At 48.0% G+C, this 15,907-nt stretch overlaps 1 protein-coding gene across 9 annotated transcripts in view; it reads right to left on the bottom strand.

Annotated features, from left to right (window-relative positions):
* The window catches only part of Mgat5 (alpha-1,6-mannosylglycoprotein 6-beta-N-acetylglucosaminyltransferase), a 292,499-nt gene that overhangs the window by 70,025 nt on the left and 206,567 nt on the right, over positions 1–15,907 (bottom strand). For all 9 annotated transcript variants that reach the window (XM_042258034.2, XM_006994301.4, XM_015987778.3 and 6 more), the window contains one exon: positions 12,456–12,589. In XM_042258034.2, the coding sequence (XP_042113968.1) occupies positions 12,456–12,589 (134 nt within the window). The remainder of the gene's footprint in view (positions 1–12,455; positions 12,590–15,907) is intronic.

The following is a 15,907-nucleotide window of genomic DNA, read 5'->3' as shown; positions in this document are numbered from 1 at the left end:
GTTTTTTTTTTGTGTGTGTGTTGTTGTTCAGAACTAAATGAAGAAACCCAAGTTTCTTTATCCCCAGGAAGCCTTCACTGGGCTGATACAGGTGCAGCCCTCTCGATAGCTCTCCATGCCCTGGACTTCATTTCAGCACACTGAGTCACTGTGAGGAGCTGCATGGGGAAACCAGACAGTGCTTACCCACCCACCCTGGCCACAGACCAACATCTCAGCACCTACCCGTGAGGCAATACACGCCCCCTCCCCCCCAACCAGGTCCTGCTTGGAAGGGGCAGGTCCAGGTCAGTCTCCTCAAGCCTTTCCCTCTTCAGCAGACTTGTCCTAGCCACCCTATGATCTACCTAGGGAAGGGATGTCCAGCTGGTGGTCCAGAGTATCTATGAATGCTGCCCAATCCAAAGCTACACCTTCCCTAAAAGATGGCGAGATTTTCTTGTAATTGTTTTTTAAATGGGTAGATGACAGGGTCGTATTACAATGCCACATAAAAGAAAATGTAGGCGTGTTTTCTACAACCTGCAGGCTTTGGGGTGGATACTCCTGGCCCAAGACAATTCCTTGTCCAGTGTGGCCTAGGGAAGCAAAAAACAAAAAACAAACAAACAAAAAAAACCAGACAACTCCAAAACAAAACCCACAACAACAACAACAACCCCCACCCCCACAAAAAAGCACCCTTGATCAGGAGAGGAAATACCATATGAACATAATTCTATCCACACCCTATTCAGAGGGCTGCGGCTGTTGGAGCACAGGAAATTCAGAGGCACACAGATCCATCCTCCTGCAGGATCGTTCAGCACTTTTTGTTTTTAATTAATTAATTAATTAAAATTTAATAATTAATAATTTAATAATTAATTATTTTATTGCATTTTTATTTTTGCCTGCGTATGCATGCAGTGTCTGAAGAATCCTGAAGAAGGCATTAGACCTCCTGGAACTGGAGTTACAGACAGTCGCAAGTTGCCATGTGGATGCTGGGAATCAAACCAGGGTCCTAGAGAAGAGCAGCCAGTGCTCTGAACCACTGAGCCATCTCTCCAGCCAATGAACATTCTTCACATTCTACATCAGACGGAAACAGCCCTGTAGATCGTGTGTGCGTGTGTGTGTGTGTGTGTGTGTGTGTGTGTGTGTGTGTGTGTGTGTGTATGTGTGTATGTGTGTGAACATGTTTGGAAACCAGAGCACAGCCTCCCACGTGTTTCCTCAAGCATCATCCACATTTGTTATTGAGGCACCGCCCCTCACTGGCTTGGAGCTCACTGAGTAGGCTAGACTGGTCAGCCTGTGCGCCCCAGGGGTCCTCCTGTCTCTGCCTCCCCGAGGCTGGGATCAGGAGAGTATGCCCCCAATGCCTGGTCTTTTCATGTGGATTCTGGGGACAGAGGTCCTCAAGCTTGTGCAAGCCAGAGCTTTACTGATGCAGCGGCCATCTCTCCAAGCCCCTGCAGTGTCCCAATGACACTTCCTGTGTAAGTTCTCTGGCTTTCTCCTAAGATCACCTGGGCACCGGCTCCTTCAGGGACTATTAGGGACCTACCTCTTCCTCCTTGTGGAGTACAAGTACTGTACACCTAGACGGGCTCTGTATACACACACACACACACACACACACACACACACACACACACACACACACCGCCACCCTCTCTCAGCTCTGGGAAAGCGTGCTTTTGACTAGCCCCACACCATTCTTCCCACACCAGCTGCCAAGTTGTCAGAGCTAGAGTAATAGTGAAAAGCCTCTGGGCAGATAACAATCACAACAGCTGTGTTTACTAAGAGCTAAGCATGAACACATCCCAGGGCTATTAGTACGAGGGGGGTGGGGTGGCTGGGAACCTTCTGGGAGCACCCCATTCTCAGGATATTTGCTGGCTGCCTGAGCCTCCTGCTTCCCAAGATGGTTTTGGCTTTTGGAAAAGACCTTCCGGAGCCTGGTCTCTCCTGCCTACCAGGAGCCTCTGATTGTTGGTTTGTTTAATATCAGAGCTTTCGTGATTGATGCTTGGCTGCTAATGCTGCTAGGAGAGCCACTCAGGTCAGAATAGCTCTGGCCACTGGACAGGTGGGTCACATGACTCCTACTGCTTCTCTGCTGGCTCCCTAACCACCCATAACAAAGCCCAAGATTCTGCCAGTCATCATTCAAACCTCAGACCATGTGCGGTGTGCTGCCCCTCCCAAGCGTAACCATCCCCGAGGAAGGCCGGATATCCATCAACATACCCATCCAGGCAGACTGTTTCCTCTAAACGGCTCTGAGGCTTCATTTTGTCACCTGAAAGACTGCTACTTGTTCCAGGGGGCCACGAAAGAATGCTTTGTGGCTGGGAAAGTTCCTACCAGTCGTTCTCTGAGCTAACGGGCAAGCTCTCTTTCTTTTTATTATTTAGTTTTTAAATATTGTAATTACATTTACTTATTTGTGTTGAGGGGGGCCCGTGGGAGGTCAGATGGCAACCCTTGGGAGTGGTCCCCTCTTCCAGCCTTTGGGGCAGGAGACTGAACTCAAGCACTCAGGCTGGCCCAAAGCACCTGTACCCACTGAGTCATCTCACTGGCCCTATTTTTATGTATTTGAGACGGGTTTCATGTGGCCCAAACTGGTCTCCAGCTTGCTGCATAGCTGAGGATGACCTGGATCCTGCTTCTTCCACAGCCCAAGTGTTGAGGTAATAGATGTGCTATGGACATGGTGCCGGGTGAGGATGGAACCCAGGCCTCCTCCGTGCTCTACCAACTGAACTATATCTGCAGGCTCTGTCCTGGAGACCGGAACCAACACCCTCAGAAGGACTGTCATCCCAGGAACAACCCAGTAGTCTGTACTTGGAAGCGGCACCCCTTAGTTCCAGACAGTCACGCGAAGATTTCCATCCATTGTTCGTATTGTCAAAACAAGCTTGGAATTCCGGCTTTTCGGGTGAACCTCTCCAAACTACTTGTTCTCTCTCTCTCTCTCTCTCTCTCTCTCTCTCTCTCTCTCTCTCTCTCTCTCTCTCTCTCTCTCTCTCTCTCCTCCTCTCTCTCTCCTCTCTCTCTCTCTCTCTCTCTCTCTCTCTCTCTCTCTCTCTCTCTCTCTCTCTCTCCCTCTCCCTCCCTCCCTCCCCTCTCTCCCCTCCCTTTCTCCCCTCTCTGCCTTCCACACTCTGTCCCCCGCTTCCTGTGTGGGTGTGTGTATATATGTACACGGTCAGAAAACAACCTTGGGTACCATTCACCTTAGTTAGCTTTGGTTTCTTAATTTCCTTTATAAGCTTTGTTAAATTAGTTCGTTGATTACATGTATAGAATACATTCTGATTATTCTCATCCCTCACCATCCTTTATGTCCCTCCAATCTGTTGACCCTTCTTCCTCCTTACAAGTCCCTTTCCCATAATCCTGTCTTTTGGTTTTGCTGTTTGAGTCATATTATTATTATTATTGTTATTTTTTTTCAGGGACAGGCTCTCTCACTGGGATCTGAGACTTAGTGTTTTGGGGGACAGACTGGCTAGCTAGCGAGCCCCAAAGATCCTACTGTCTCTTTCCCCCCGCAGGGCTGGGAGTACAAGCACACGCCCCATGCCCACACCCCACTTCTTACACAAATTCTGGGAATCAAATTCAGGTCTTCATGCTTTGCACACCAAATACTTTCCTGAGAGAGCCAGCCAGCCCCCAGCCCTCCACTGGCATATTTTCTAATTTAAAAAATATCAGGCTGGCTAAATGTAAGCGCCTGGGAGTGGGATTCAGCCTCTGCAGGGTGAAGGATGTGCTTTGGGCACACAGTTTCGTGAAAAGGACAATGTGGACAACAGATTTCCTTGACTCTGCCCGTCTGGGTCCCCCTCTACCCTCCCTGATCTCTCTGCCACCCACATTCTGCAAAGACAATCTGAGGGACGCCAGGGACCATACAGCCAGAGAGCCCAAATTCTCTGGCACTAGAGACACCTCTCAGACCCTTAGCCCATGTGAGGCAGCCACAGCGGTGAGGGCTTGATGGCTTCCCATGTGGCTCTCTCAGCTCAGTTCAGCTGCCTCTGGTGTTCCTGGAAACTCTAACTCTTCTTCTATCCCCTTTTAGCTTGATCCCTTACTGTCTGTCTCTGCCAGGTCCCTTCCTCACCAACCCCAACCTTGGTTAACTCGGTTTGCCTTGGCCAACAAACCAGTTTCAATCCATCTACAAATGACAGGTTCCCGAGTCTCTCCACATCTTATTCCTTCAGATCAAAAGTGCTTTAATTTAATTCACTCCTAGAGATTGATTGATTTGAGACAGTTTCCTGTAGCTCAGGCTAGACTTGAACTCTGAATGTAGCTGAGGATGACCTTGAATTTACAACCCTTCAGCTTCCACATCCCTGGTATTATAATGCTGGTATTACAGGCATGCACCATCATGCCCGGTTACATGGTACTGGAAATCAAATCCATGGCTTTGTGTGTCCTAAGTGAATGCCCTATCAACATCGAGCTGTATCCTCAATATTAGTAGTTGGAAAATCTAACAGACATCAGTGAAGAGAAGACATTGCTATAACGGATTTACACAACAACATGCATTTCTGTCATTCAGGCTCTTTGTGGAGGCCTCATATATGCATGCATTTTCGTTTAAGCACTCCATGCAGTCTGCACAACGATGAAGCCACCTATCAATGCATTCTCAGACTGTCTTCCCATGGTTAACTGAAGCTTGAGTACACATGCTTAAGTCATGCACTCTTCATTCAAACCCTAAGGAACACATTATTGTTTCCACTCTTTTCAAAAAGGACTCAGAGACACAGGGAGCTGAAATAACTGGCTCCATTAAGCGATGGCATCCCACTGTCTCCAGGTGGGCACACTAGTACAGAAAGGCAGGGGACCAATACCTTGAATGTTCACACGGAGGTGCACTGTGCTTAGTTATCTCCAATAGGGGGGAAACAGCCCCTTTATCCTATATGGTAAGCCTTGACATGGAGGCCCATAATTGACTCTTGGCAGACCCAGACTGCTGACACACGTGAACCCTTAAATCTTCTATGTTCATGGATGCTGTGTGGACTCTGTGTGTGGTCTGCCACACTTCCCTTCCCTCTGCCCCTCCCCCAGGCTCCTGTCTGGCTCTACCCTATTTCTGATGCCTACAAGGTTGTCTGGAAGGCTACTTCCTCCTTGCCTTTGATTTTGAACTAGACTAGGCCAAGCAAGAGTCTGGATTATAGCATCACAGACTCTGGGGATGGGAGAAACTAGGCAGGCAGTTCGCTGTATCATTTTACAGAAGAGGAAAGTGAGACCAGAAGACAAGTAACAGCGAAGGCCAGACAGCTAAGAGCATAGTCAAGTCTGCTTTCCTGCCCAGGCCTCCTGCTGCTGCCAGAGACTGTCCAAGGTCGGCATCTCCAGACTGACAGACGGATTCACCAGGGAGAATGTGTTCTTCTGCCAACAGACAAGCTCTTTAAAATGGAAGCAGAAAGCTTGCAGAAGCTGAATAGATGATCAGGAAAACGAGAGAGAAAAGCTTGCCTGATCCTCGATGGTCCTTACCCTGTACACACAGCAAATGCCCAGGTGCCGGTGGGGGATGTGGCCCAGGCTGGGTTACAATCAGTGCTGTTTTGTTTGTAAGACCCTTTAAGGGCCCTGGACTGTAAGCCTTGCTGTCTCTGGGTTGTAGGGCGTGTGCACTTGTGTCTAAAAGTGTGTGCACATCCATGTGGAGGCCAGAGCAGCCTCAGGTGCTGCTCCTCAGATCCTATCCACCTTGTATTTTTGAGACACAGTCTCTCACTGGCCTAAAACTCTCCAAGTAGGCCGAGGTCTACCTGTCTCTGCCTTCACAATGCGGGCATCACAAAGGTGCTGCACACTCGACTTGTGTTTATATTTGTCTGCAGACCAAACTTCAGTTCTCTTGTTTGTAGAGAAAGCCCTTACTGACTGGGTTATCGTCCCAGTTCAAAGGGATTCATTTATTTTTATCCATTTGTTTATTTATTTGGAGGGCCGGGATGCCACGGTGTGTGTGCAGAGGTCAGAAGACAAGTTGTGGTAGTTGGTCTCTCCTTCTCCCACGTGAGTTCCAGGATCAGACATGTGGGCTTGGCAGCAAGCACCTTTATCCAATCAACTACCATTCCTGATGCTTCCTTTTGCTTCTTATCTCTATCAGTCTCTTCCCAGTTACTACAAGTTATTATTTGAGTTAGAGGAGAAGGCTCTACCATATGACCATACTTTTCTACATGCCAGGTACAGAAGGAACACCAATGACCTCAGCCTGATAAATGGCTGTCCTCAAAAGGATTTCTTCCTCTACCATCTCCTTGAATTCCAACATGCTTCTGGTAAGCCTAGAGGCTGAAGGACCATGACCACCTTCTTGCAATTGGCGTATCCAAGTGTGAGAAACTAGAGGGGATCTTCATTTTATAAAGCTCTTTTGTTTAGAACTGGGATCAAGAGCTGTGATGGGACTGGAGAGGGGGCTCAGAGGCAAAGTGCATTTATTGCTCTTGCAGAGGATCTGAGTCAGGTTCCCAGAACCCAATGCTGTGATGAAACACCAGGACCAAAAAAGCAAGTTGGGGAGGAAAGGGTTGATTTGGCTAACACTTCCAGCTCATAGCCCATCATTAAAGGAAGTCAAGGTAGGAACTCAAGTAGGGCAGGAACCTGGAGGCAGGAGCTGATGCAGAGGCCATGAAGGGTGCTGCTTACTGGCTTGTTCCTCCTCATGGCTTGCTCAACCTCCTTTCTTATAGAGCCAAGGACCACCAGCCCAGGGATGACCCACCTATAATGGGCTGGGCCTCCTTCACCAATCACTAATTAAGAAAATGCCCTACAGCCAGATCTTATGGATGCATTTTCTCAATTGAGGTTCCCTCCTTTCAGCTAACTGTGTGTCAGGCTGACATAAACTAGCCTGCATACCCATATTGGGTGGTTCATAGCCACCTGTAACTGGAGCGCTAGGGGATCCAAAACCCTCTTCTGGCTTCTAGGGGCACCTGGTTCTTCATGTGCACACACCCACACATAAACACATGCACTTACATATAATTTAAAAAGTAAAAAAAGAAAAACAACCAAATAAATCCTTTTAAAAAGTAGCTATGATCATATTGGACTTCAACAGACTCAACAACATGTTATCTCAGTATATGTGCTTGGCTTGACATAAGGTGGCTATGGATTACCTCATTTATCTCTGTCATCTGGTGAGAAGGCAGTATGGTCACAGATTTAGCCTCCCTACAAAAAAGGGTTTATTTCAAGTATTTCAGTCTATTCTCTAATTATAATGGTCTTTGGTGGTTCATTAAAACCATGCATTAAAAGCAGCTAATCCCTACTATGAAATCAAATGGAACTTCTCCAAATGACTCCCATTTCCAATTCTGCCTGCATTTCAATGAAGCCAGAGTCAACCCAATTAGCAAAAGCCAGATAATTACATAGTTCTTTGGATGGGACTCTATCTCAGACTCAGAGGTCACCTAGACTATAGACTTTCCAGACTTATTTCTGGCTGTTTAAAGCTACGTTTCCACTGTTTTGAAATATTGGAATCATCACCACAGAATGCCAGAGTGTCTCTGGTAGGGTGGGCTAAACACGGTATGGCTGTCCTTGGATAGCTCATAGTGACTGTACTGTAGCGTTCCAAAGAACAGTTAATAACTGTACATCTTAGCATGAGGCTGTGGCTCAGGTGGCAGAGTACATGCTTGCATGGGTTCGAGCCCCAGTACTGCATATATCAGGTATGGTAGTGAAATGTAATCCCAGCATTCAGGCAGTGGAAGCAGGAGGATCAGATGTTCAAGGCCATCCTTGGCTACACAGAACATTGGAAACCAGCCTGGGCTACATGAGGCTGAACCTGCAGCTCACCAATGGCTAGACTAGCTGGCAGTGAGCTCCAGGATCCTGCTGTCTCTGCCTCCCCAGTGCTGGGGGGACAGGTGCGTGTGACCTTGCACAGCTTTTAACAGAGCACTTGGGATCTGAACTCAGAGCTTTCTGCTTATGCGGTAAGCACTTTAACAACTGAACCATCTCCTAAACTCCCCATTCTACATTTGAGGAAGATCCTCCTGGCTGTTATATATCGAGGATATTGAGAATGGATTAAAAAAGAGAAAGAGAGAGAGAGGGAGTGTGTGTGTGTTTGTGTGTGTGTGTGTGTGTGTGTGTGTGTGTGTGTGTGTGTGTGTGTGTGTGTGTTAGAGTTATGGTCTATTTATGGACATTACTCTGCCCCATTTCTTAGGCCTGAAGGGACGGGGCATGTTATTGGTTGCAGTTGAAGTGTGTGATTTCACCTATATAACCTCAGAGGTTCAGATATAAAGCTTTACACTATCAAGTGAGGTGGGTTTTCTTTGTTTGTTGCCAGGCAGGTTAGGTCTACAGCAAGCCAGGCCCTGGGATCCGGAGCAGAAACTTGTTTGAATGACTCCTACAGAGAGTTACTCATTCAGCAGAATTGTAATTTGACCACCAGGGAGGCAAGTGGCCAGGAGCCGTGGCTTATCTGCTATGCTAATATTTGCCCTGGGCTCCTGCTGGACACTCAGGTCACCAAGGGTGACTGTCTGCCCAAGCTTTGGAACACTGTTTTGTACATGAAGCCACCAAATCTCAATCAAGCAAGGGACAACAAGGACTTGAGTCAAGAGAGGTAGGACAGAGTGTGGACCTTGGCTCCGCCATTTGAACAGATTGAGGGACCTTGGCCATGTGGCTCCATCATGGTTAAGGATGGCCAAGAGCAACAGACAACAGCATGTACCACCTTCAATCACGGCTATGAAGGGATCCAAGAAGTGAAAACATGTCCACAAACTGCCATAATGCTGGACACGGGACAAAGAGTCTAGCCTGTGCTGGGAATTGAACCCAGAGCATCTACCACTGAATTGTCTATATAGATCCCCCCACTGGCCAAAGCCAGCTCGACACAAACCTAGATATAATTGGGAAGAAGGAACATAATTTGTCGCCAGTCACATTTCCTGGTAGCCACATCCGTGAGGCGTTTTCTAAACTGCAATCACGCAGGAGGACTCGACCCACTGTAGACAGGACTGTCCTTCAGCAGCTAGACCTGGGCTGTGTGAGAAAGGGAGCTGGGCAAGCCGGAGGAAGCGAGCTATCGAGGATGCGCCATGCCTCCATGGTCTCTGATCCAGCTCTGCCTTGGCTCCCCGAGTGACGGACTGTAGCCTTTCCTCGTTCAGGTTGGTTTTAGCCAGTGTTTCATTACAGCAACAGAAGCCAAATGAGAACAATGCCTTCATTAGTCATTTCACCGAAGCCCAGAAATGGAGCCAGCCCTAATGCCAGTCTTTGTGCCCGGAGCTTTTTCTTCAGAAACCATTCGGAGCTGAATGTTACGGAAGTCCTGCTTCATTTCTCCACAAAATAAGTTATTCACCAACATAATGAAGAACCCCAAAATGAGTTCTAGAGAAATGGCTCCATCAGTGAAGCATTTTCCTTAGAAGCACGAGGACCCGAGTCTGACCCCACAGAATACATGAAAAGGCTGGGCACAGCGGCCCCCTTATAAACACACCATTACTGCAGAAGTGGAGACGGTCAAATTTCTGGGCTTGCTGACCAGCCAGCCTAGTGGAATTGGTGAGTTCTAGGCCAGTGAAAGACTCTACCTTAAAACAACAACAACAAAAAACAAGGTGGAGCTGGGCAGTGGTGGCATATGCCTTTTGTCTCTGAGTTCAAGGCCAGCCTGGTCTACAGAGGGAGTTCCAGGACAGCCAGGGCTACAGAGAAACCCAGACTTGAGAAACAAAAACAAACAAAACACCCAAAAGAGAGAGAGGGAGGAAGAAAATAAATGAAACGAAAAGAAAAACAAGGTGGGATGCTTGAGGAAGGACAGCTGGGGGTGTCTTCTGGCCTTCACACACACACACACACACACACACACACACACACACACACACACACACACACACACACACGCCCATGCACTCCCTACGTACCTATGTACAGAGAGAGAGAGAAAGAAATGGAGGGGCTGGCTAAATGCATCCTGGGAGAGACTGGGCTTGCTGAGGACATGACGGAGTTCAGAGGTGAGCCAAGTGCTCCAGAAGAGGCCAGGCAGGAGAAGCTATTGCCTCTGTAGGTCAGCCAGTCTTTGTCACAATCACTCAACTCTAGTACAAAAGCATCCACAGTCAAAGAGGAGGCCTGGCTGTTTTCCAATAAAATGTTATTTACAAATACAGATAATGGGCTGGATTCAGTGCATGGGCTAGGGGTCACCAACTGTTGACAGAGTTTAGAAATGGGCATCTGAGTATCTGCAGGCTGGATGTATTTACCAGATGCTCAAAGGCTTCACCATTCTCACACTCATAACCGGTTCTCACTGTGGCAATTCGTAACTGGTCCAATAATGATATCAATAACAGTAACATGTTATTGATTTAGTAAGCCCATGAGCCATGCTACACCCTACTGAAGAGTCCAGGGAAAAAACAAGCCAAGAGCTGGGTGTGTGGTGCGCACATTGAATCCCTGGACCAGGAAGGCTTTCAGGAGGAGGATGTAAAGTCCCGTGGCAGCCTGGGTAACACAGAAAGATATTTCAAAATACAAAACAAGGCTGCTCATGGTGGCTCTCAGGCGGTCCTTACCTCGACATCTGTAATCCTAGCCAATTGCGGGGTAGAGGCAGGAGGATTGCTAAGAGTTTGAGGCCAGCCTAGTCTATATACTAAATATTACTAGACCAACTTAGGCTATGTAGTGTCTTGTCAGAAAGCAGACATTGTGAACAGGAAGTAGGTAGGGCTACAAGTACTCAAGGCCCTCCCCTCGTGACGTACTTCCTTCAGGGAGGTGCCACCTCCTAAAGGCTCCAAATTTTCCCAAAATACTACCAACAGGATCGACACAACACATGAGTCCATGGGGGTTAATTTCACATCCAACTTATAACACACACTATCTGCATACACATAGGATAAGAGTGATTTCCTATAGGTCTGGGTTTGAGACCTGCCACATGATGTCACAGGTGGACTTTTACCCCCATCTCCCAGCACCATAAGTATTTTGGACTTGGAATAACTTTATTTTATGAGTGCAGAGATCCTCAATCTTGGCATCACTACCAATGTATGTCAGGTAACCATGCTGGGGAGCCTTCCTATGCACTATAGGATGATAGAATATTCCTCACCTGCAGTCGTTGGATACCAATTCTACTACCCAGACACGACAATCAAAATTGTCTGAAGACACTGCCAGATCGCCCACAGGAGGTGGGAGGCAGCGACACTGTCCTTAGTTGAGAATCATTATGTTGTATAGTACAGAATCTAGCTGTCTACAATAAAGATCATTATCTGGAATAAACCAGTGTCCGTCATAGCCACGGGGACCTACAAATTGGCTTAGTCCATGAAGATACTTGCCACTAAGGCTGGCAACTCAAATTTGATCTCTAGAACCTGGAACTCACATGGTAGGAGGGAACTGACTCCTTCAAGTTGTCCTCTGTATGTGTACATCCATTGTTCACTCACACACATAGGCACAAAGAAATGAATGCATGTGAAAACCCCCTCCCAGATCCCTTGCTCCTTTAATATGTATAGTCAGTGCTGCAGACCTGAAGGGTGGGCAACACCTTTCATTTTCTGAATACCAGCTCAGAAAAGCTACTGAACCTCCTAGCTGGGCATGTCTCTGATACCCTCAAGAGTCAGTTTCTAACTTTCTCCATGGGGGAGACACAAGGCATAAGATCACAGCTTATGATTATTCCAAGAAGGGTTTTATTGGCCTTAAGGAAGAAGCATGTTTGAAAAGTCATGGGGATGTCTGTCCTTCAAAAAGTCTTTCAAAATGGCAACATTTGAAAGCTTCCCTGAGGCTGATGTGTTGTATATAAAGAGGCTGGTATCCAGTAACCTTCTAAGTTACGCTCCCCCTGAATTTTTTGAAGCAGGGTCTCTCACTGAACCTGGAACGTACCGATTCAGCTAGACTGGCTGACCAGTGTGCCCTAGGGACCCTCTGTCTTTACATCTACCTAGCACTGCTGGAGATGCAAGCACGTGATACCATGCCCTACTTTCTATGAGGCCCTAGGAATCTGAGCTCAGGTCTTCCTGCTTGTTCAAAGAGCACTTTACCTCTGAGCCATCTCCCTAGTCCACGTCTCACATCTAACATGCAAAGAGGTAAAAGGTTTGGGGTATCATACCGTTGCTGTAAGGAGGGACAAGCATCCCACGTCTCAGTTAAAATGCCAGCCTCCTAGAGCAACTGAACCCCTGCACACTTCTGTTTACATCTAGTGGACATGAGCCCTGGGCATGTGATTACTCCCCAGATCAAAGCAAAATTAAATTACCTCACAAGCTTCCTTTCAGAGAGCTCGACACGCAGGCAGGCTGACTCACCTTCCAGAAACTATCCACTTTGCCATACACCAGGGACTGGTTCTGCCTTTTGATCTCGTTAATGTGGTGGATGTCGCTGGAGTTCAGGTGCTGCTCCACCACGAAGCCCAGAAAGCTGTTGTCTGGGGTGTGAGCTGATGTGGAAAGCAAAAGACAGGGCTGTGAGTATTTAGCAGGCAAAGGGCAGTGGGGGCATCACAGACTCCACCCAGGCTGTCTAACCCACTGGCACGCTTGCACGTCACTTGGTTATACCTCACCCAGGAGCTCCGTCTACCGTGATTCCAGCTGGGTTTACCATCTAGTCTGGGTAAACGAAAATGAAGCAGCATAATCCACAGTTTCACCTCCACTGTGGATTATTCCCTGATAACAGAGGTACAGGGGCTGGGGAGATGGCTGAGTAGGAAATGCCAGCACAGCCCAATCTGTGAGTTCCAGGTTCAGAGAGAGACTGTGGAGGGCTGTAGCTAAGCCTGGCAACTCAAGTTTGATCAGGTTGAGGTGGCTCAGGGGGGCAGGCACTTGCCATGCAAGCCTGAGAACCAGAGCTCTACCACAGATGCATGCAGAGAAAGGCTGTGTATGATGTGCACACCTATCACAGATGCATGCAGAGAAAGGCTGAGTGTGGTGGTGCACACCTATCACAGATGATATAGAGAAAGGCTGAGTGTGGTGGTGCACATCTATAATCCCAACATTGGTGGGGAGTCAGGTGGACTCCAGTGCCTCGATGGCCAGCCAGTCCAGCAGAAAAGGGTAAACTCAAGGTTCACTGGGAGACCTTGCCTCAAAACAGATAGACAGACAGACAAATACTAAGATGGGAGTGATTGAAGAAGATATTAAACATCAACCTCTGGCCTACACACACACAGGACGTACAGTCATGTACTACATTACTGTATCATGGTCAAATGTGGATTGCATAAACTATGGTGTTACCATAAAATTCATAGCTTGATGACATACATCCTAGCCGCCTTGGCTTGGTAAGTCTGCATGCACAACAGCCACACACTGCATTTCATTTTTTTTAAATGTTATTTACAGCGCATGTTTTTTTTTTAATTAATTAATTTTAATGTATGAATGTTCTGTCTGCATGTACACCTGCACGCCAGAAGAGGGCACCAGATCTCATTATAGATGGTTCTGAGCCATCATGTGGTTGCTGGGAACTGAACTCAGGACCTCTGGAAGAGCAGCCAGTGCTCTCATCCACTGAGACATCTCTCCAGTCCCACACATACTGCCTTTCTGAGAAGAGGTCTCCTTAAATGACTGCAGCCAACAGCCAGGCATGATTGCCACTAGGGGCAAAACTGGACAGTGAGACTGAAGAGTACACGAAAAGCAAGCGTCTCTGGAGCATAGACCTCTGAAAGCCAACCCCTGCAAAGCCACGCTATGTACAGTGTGGACTATTCTGGAAGAAGACAAGGGGTTCCTTTTGGTCCTCCCTACCTATGGGCTCTACAACTCCTCAATACGACACACCAAGCAGGAAGCTAAACCACAGAAGCCATGCCAAGAACATCAGTACCTAGTGACCACAGGTTTTGAAATAGTGTGTGTGTGTGTGTGTGTGTGTATGTGTATGTATATGTATATGTATGTATGCCCGTGTGTGCATGTATGTGCAGAGGTCAGAGGATACCTCAGGTGTCATTCCTCAGGTGCTATCTACTTTTTTTTTTTGAGAAGGATCCCTTATTAGAACTTGGGGTTCACTCACTGGGGAGACTGGCTGACAGGGAGCCCTAGGGAGCTTCCTGTTTCTGCCTCCCCAGGGCTGTGGTTTCATGTGTGTGCCATTACACCTGGCTTTTCATGTCAGTTCTGGGACTGGAACTCAGGTTCTCCTGTGGCTATCATTCTATCGACTGGGGCCACCTCAGCCCTGTACGATTATCAAGTATGTGTTACCAGGAGGCGGTGTCTGACCAGAAGACAATTCTCCCTTGATTAAATAGGACCCTCATCAACTCCACCTCCCATCTTGTTCAGATACAGTTCTGCTTGTCGGGAGATGTCTCAGCGAAGGCCACACTCATGGCTGACATGAAATGAAGCAACTGTTGTTTAGTCTGACTCAAATAAAGCAGCTATAAAGAACACAAAACCAAACACCCCAGTAGTTGAGACTGGCCATTCGGTATAAGCCCCACACTGCCGCTTCAGCCATGTCCATTCACCTTTGGGTGCCTCATGTTAGGGCAGGTCGTCTCCTTTGCTTTGCTCTGGGTTTTGAAGAGTCAAGGGATGCTTTGCCAGACACAAAGTCAGTTCAGAAGTTCTGTGTGGGGGACGGGCATGCACACACAAGTGTGACTTGACTACACACACGTGGAAGCCAGAGTTCGGGTGGTCTTGTTCAATCAATTTCCACCTTATTCTTTTTTTCAACATTTATTTATGTGTATAGACCTGTGCCTGCATGAGGCCAGAAGAGGGCGTGGGATCCCCAGAAATGGGGTTCCAGGAGGTCGTGAGTTGCCCGTTGTGTTGGAAATCACAGAGCAGTGTGAGCTTCTAACCACTGAATCATCTCTTCAGTCCCTCCACCTTCGACAGCGTCTTTCAGTCAACCCGAGTTCACTGCTTCAGGTAGACTGGCTGGCCCAGGAGCTCCAGGGACCCACCTGTCCCCACCTCCCCAGGGCTGGGTCCAGGAGTGAGGGCTGCCATACCCAGCATTTTTATGTGGGTGCCAAGGAGGCACTTTACCCCCCCCCCCAGTGGGCCACTTCCCAGCCTCCAGAAACCTTTTCTACCCTGAGAGACGGCCTGCTGGGAACGAGACACCCCAGCTCTCGTCTCATCTTTCTGAGGGGAGGAGGAAGAGGAAGAGGAGGGCTGGTGTGAAGGCGCTCCGTGGAGACGCGCAGGCCGCACAAACCACTGTGTCATCAGCCAGTCCCCGGGGCCCGTGTCTAATGGTGGTGACAGCAGGAGAGAACAGGGCAGTGGCTGGGAGTTGGCTCGGCCAAGCCAATCTGCCCTTTCATTTCTCTGTTTTTGAACAAGTGCCCAGAGGCAAGGGCCATGGCTACAGTTAGCCGAGGAGTAAATCACTGAATAAATTCTATGGCCCACAAGAGACAAAGCGGCGGCTGCCTGCTGCTGGTTTTCTTTCCCCTCCTTTTTGAGGGGCGCCGGGGTGGGGTGGGGGGGGGCACTAAATCTGGAAAGAACAGGGGGCTGGGGGACAGCCTCTGCATTCAAAGTGTCCTGAATTATTCTGTTATTCTCAAAGGCCAAGATTGGAACCCGGGGCGCTAGACTTCAAGACGACAGTTTTTAGTTTTTATTTTCAGGACACTGTTGGTAGTGACTAGCATTCCATTCTTGAGATATTTGTTCCTGTGATTCAGTTTGTCTAGGTCCCCATATGGGCGCTTATAAAAAATGACTATTTCAAGTATTTAGTGGGTCTTATTATATGC

The sequence above is a fragment of the Peromyscus maniculatus genome, chromosome 11 (genome assembly GCF_049852395.1).
Source record: "Peromyscus maniculatus bairdii isolate BWxNUB_F1_BW_parent chromosome 11, HU_Pman_BW_mat_3.1, whole genome shotgun sequence".
NCBI classification, from domain to species: Eukaryota; Metazoa; Chordata; class Mammalia; order Rodentia; family Cricetidae; genus Peromyscus; species Peromyscus maniculatus.
Note: the sequence above shows the minus strand (reverse complement) of the source record. Positions and strands in the feature narration are given on the sequence as shown.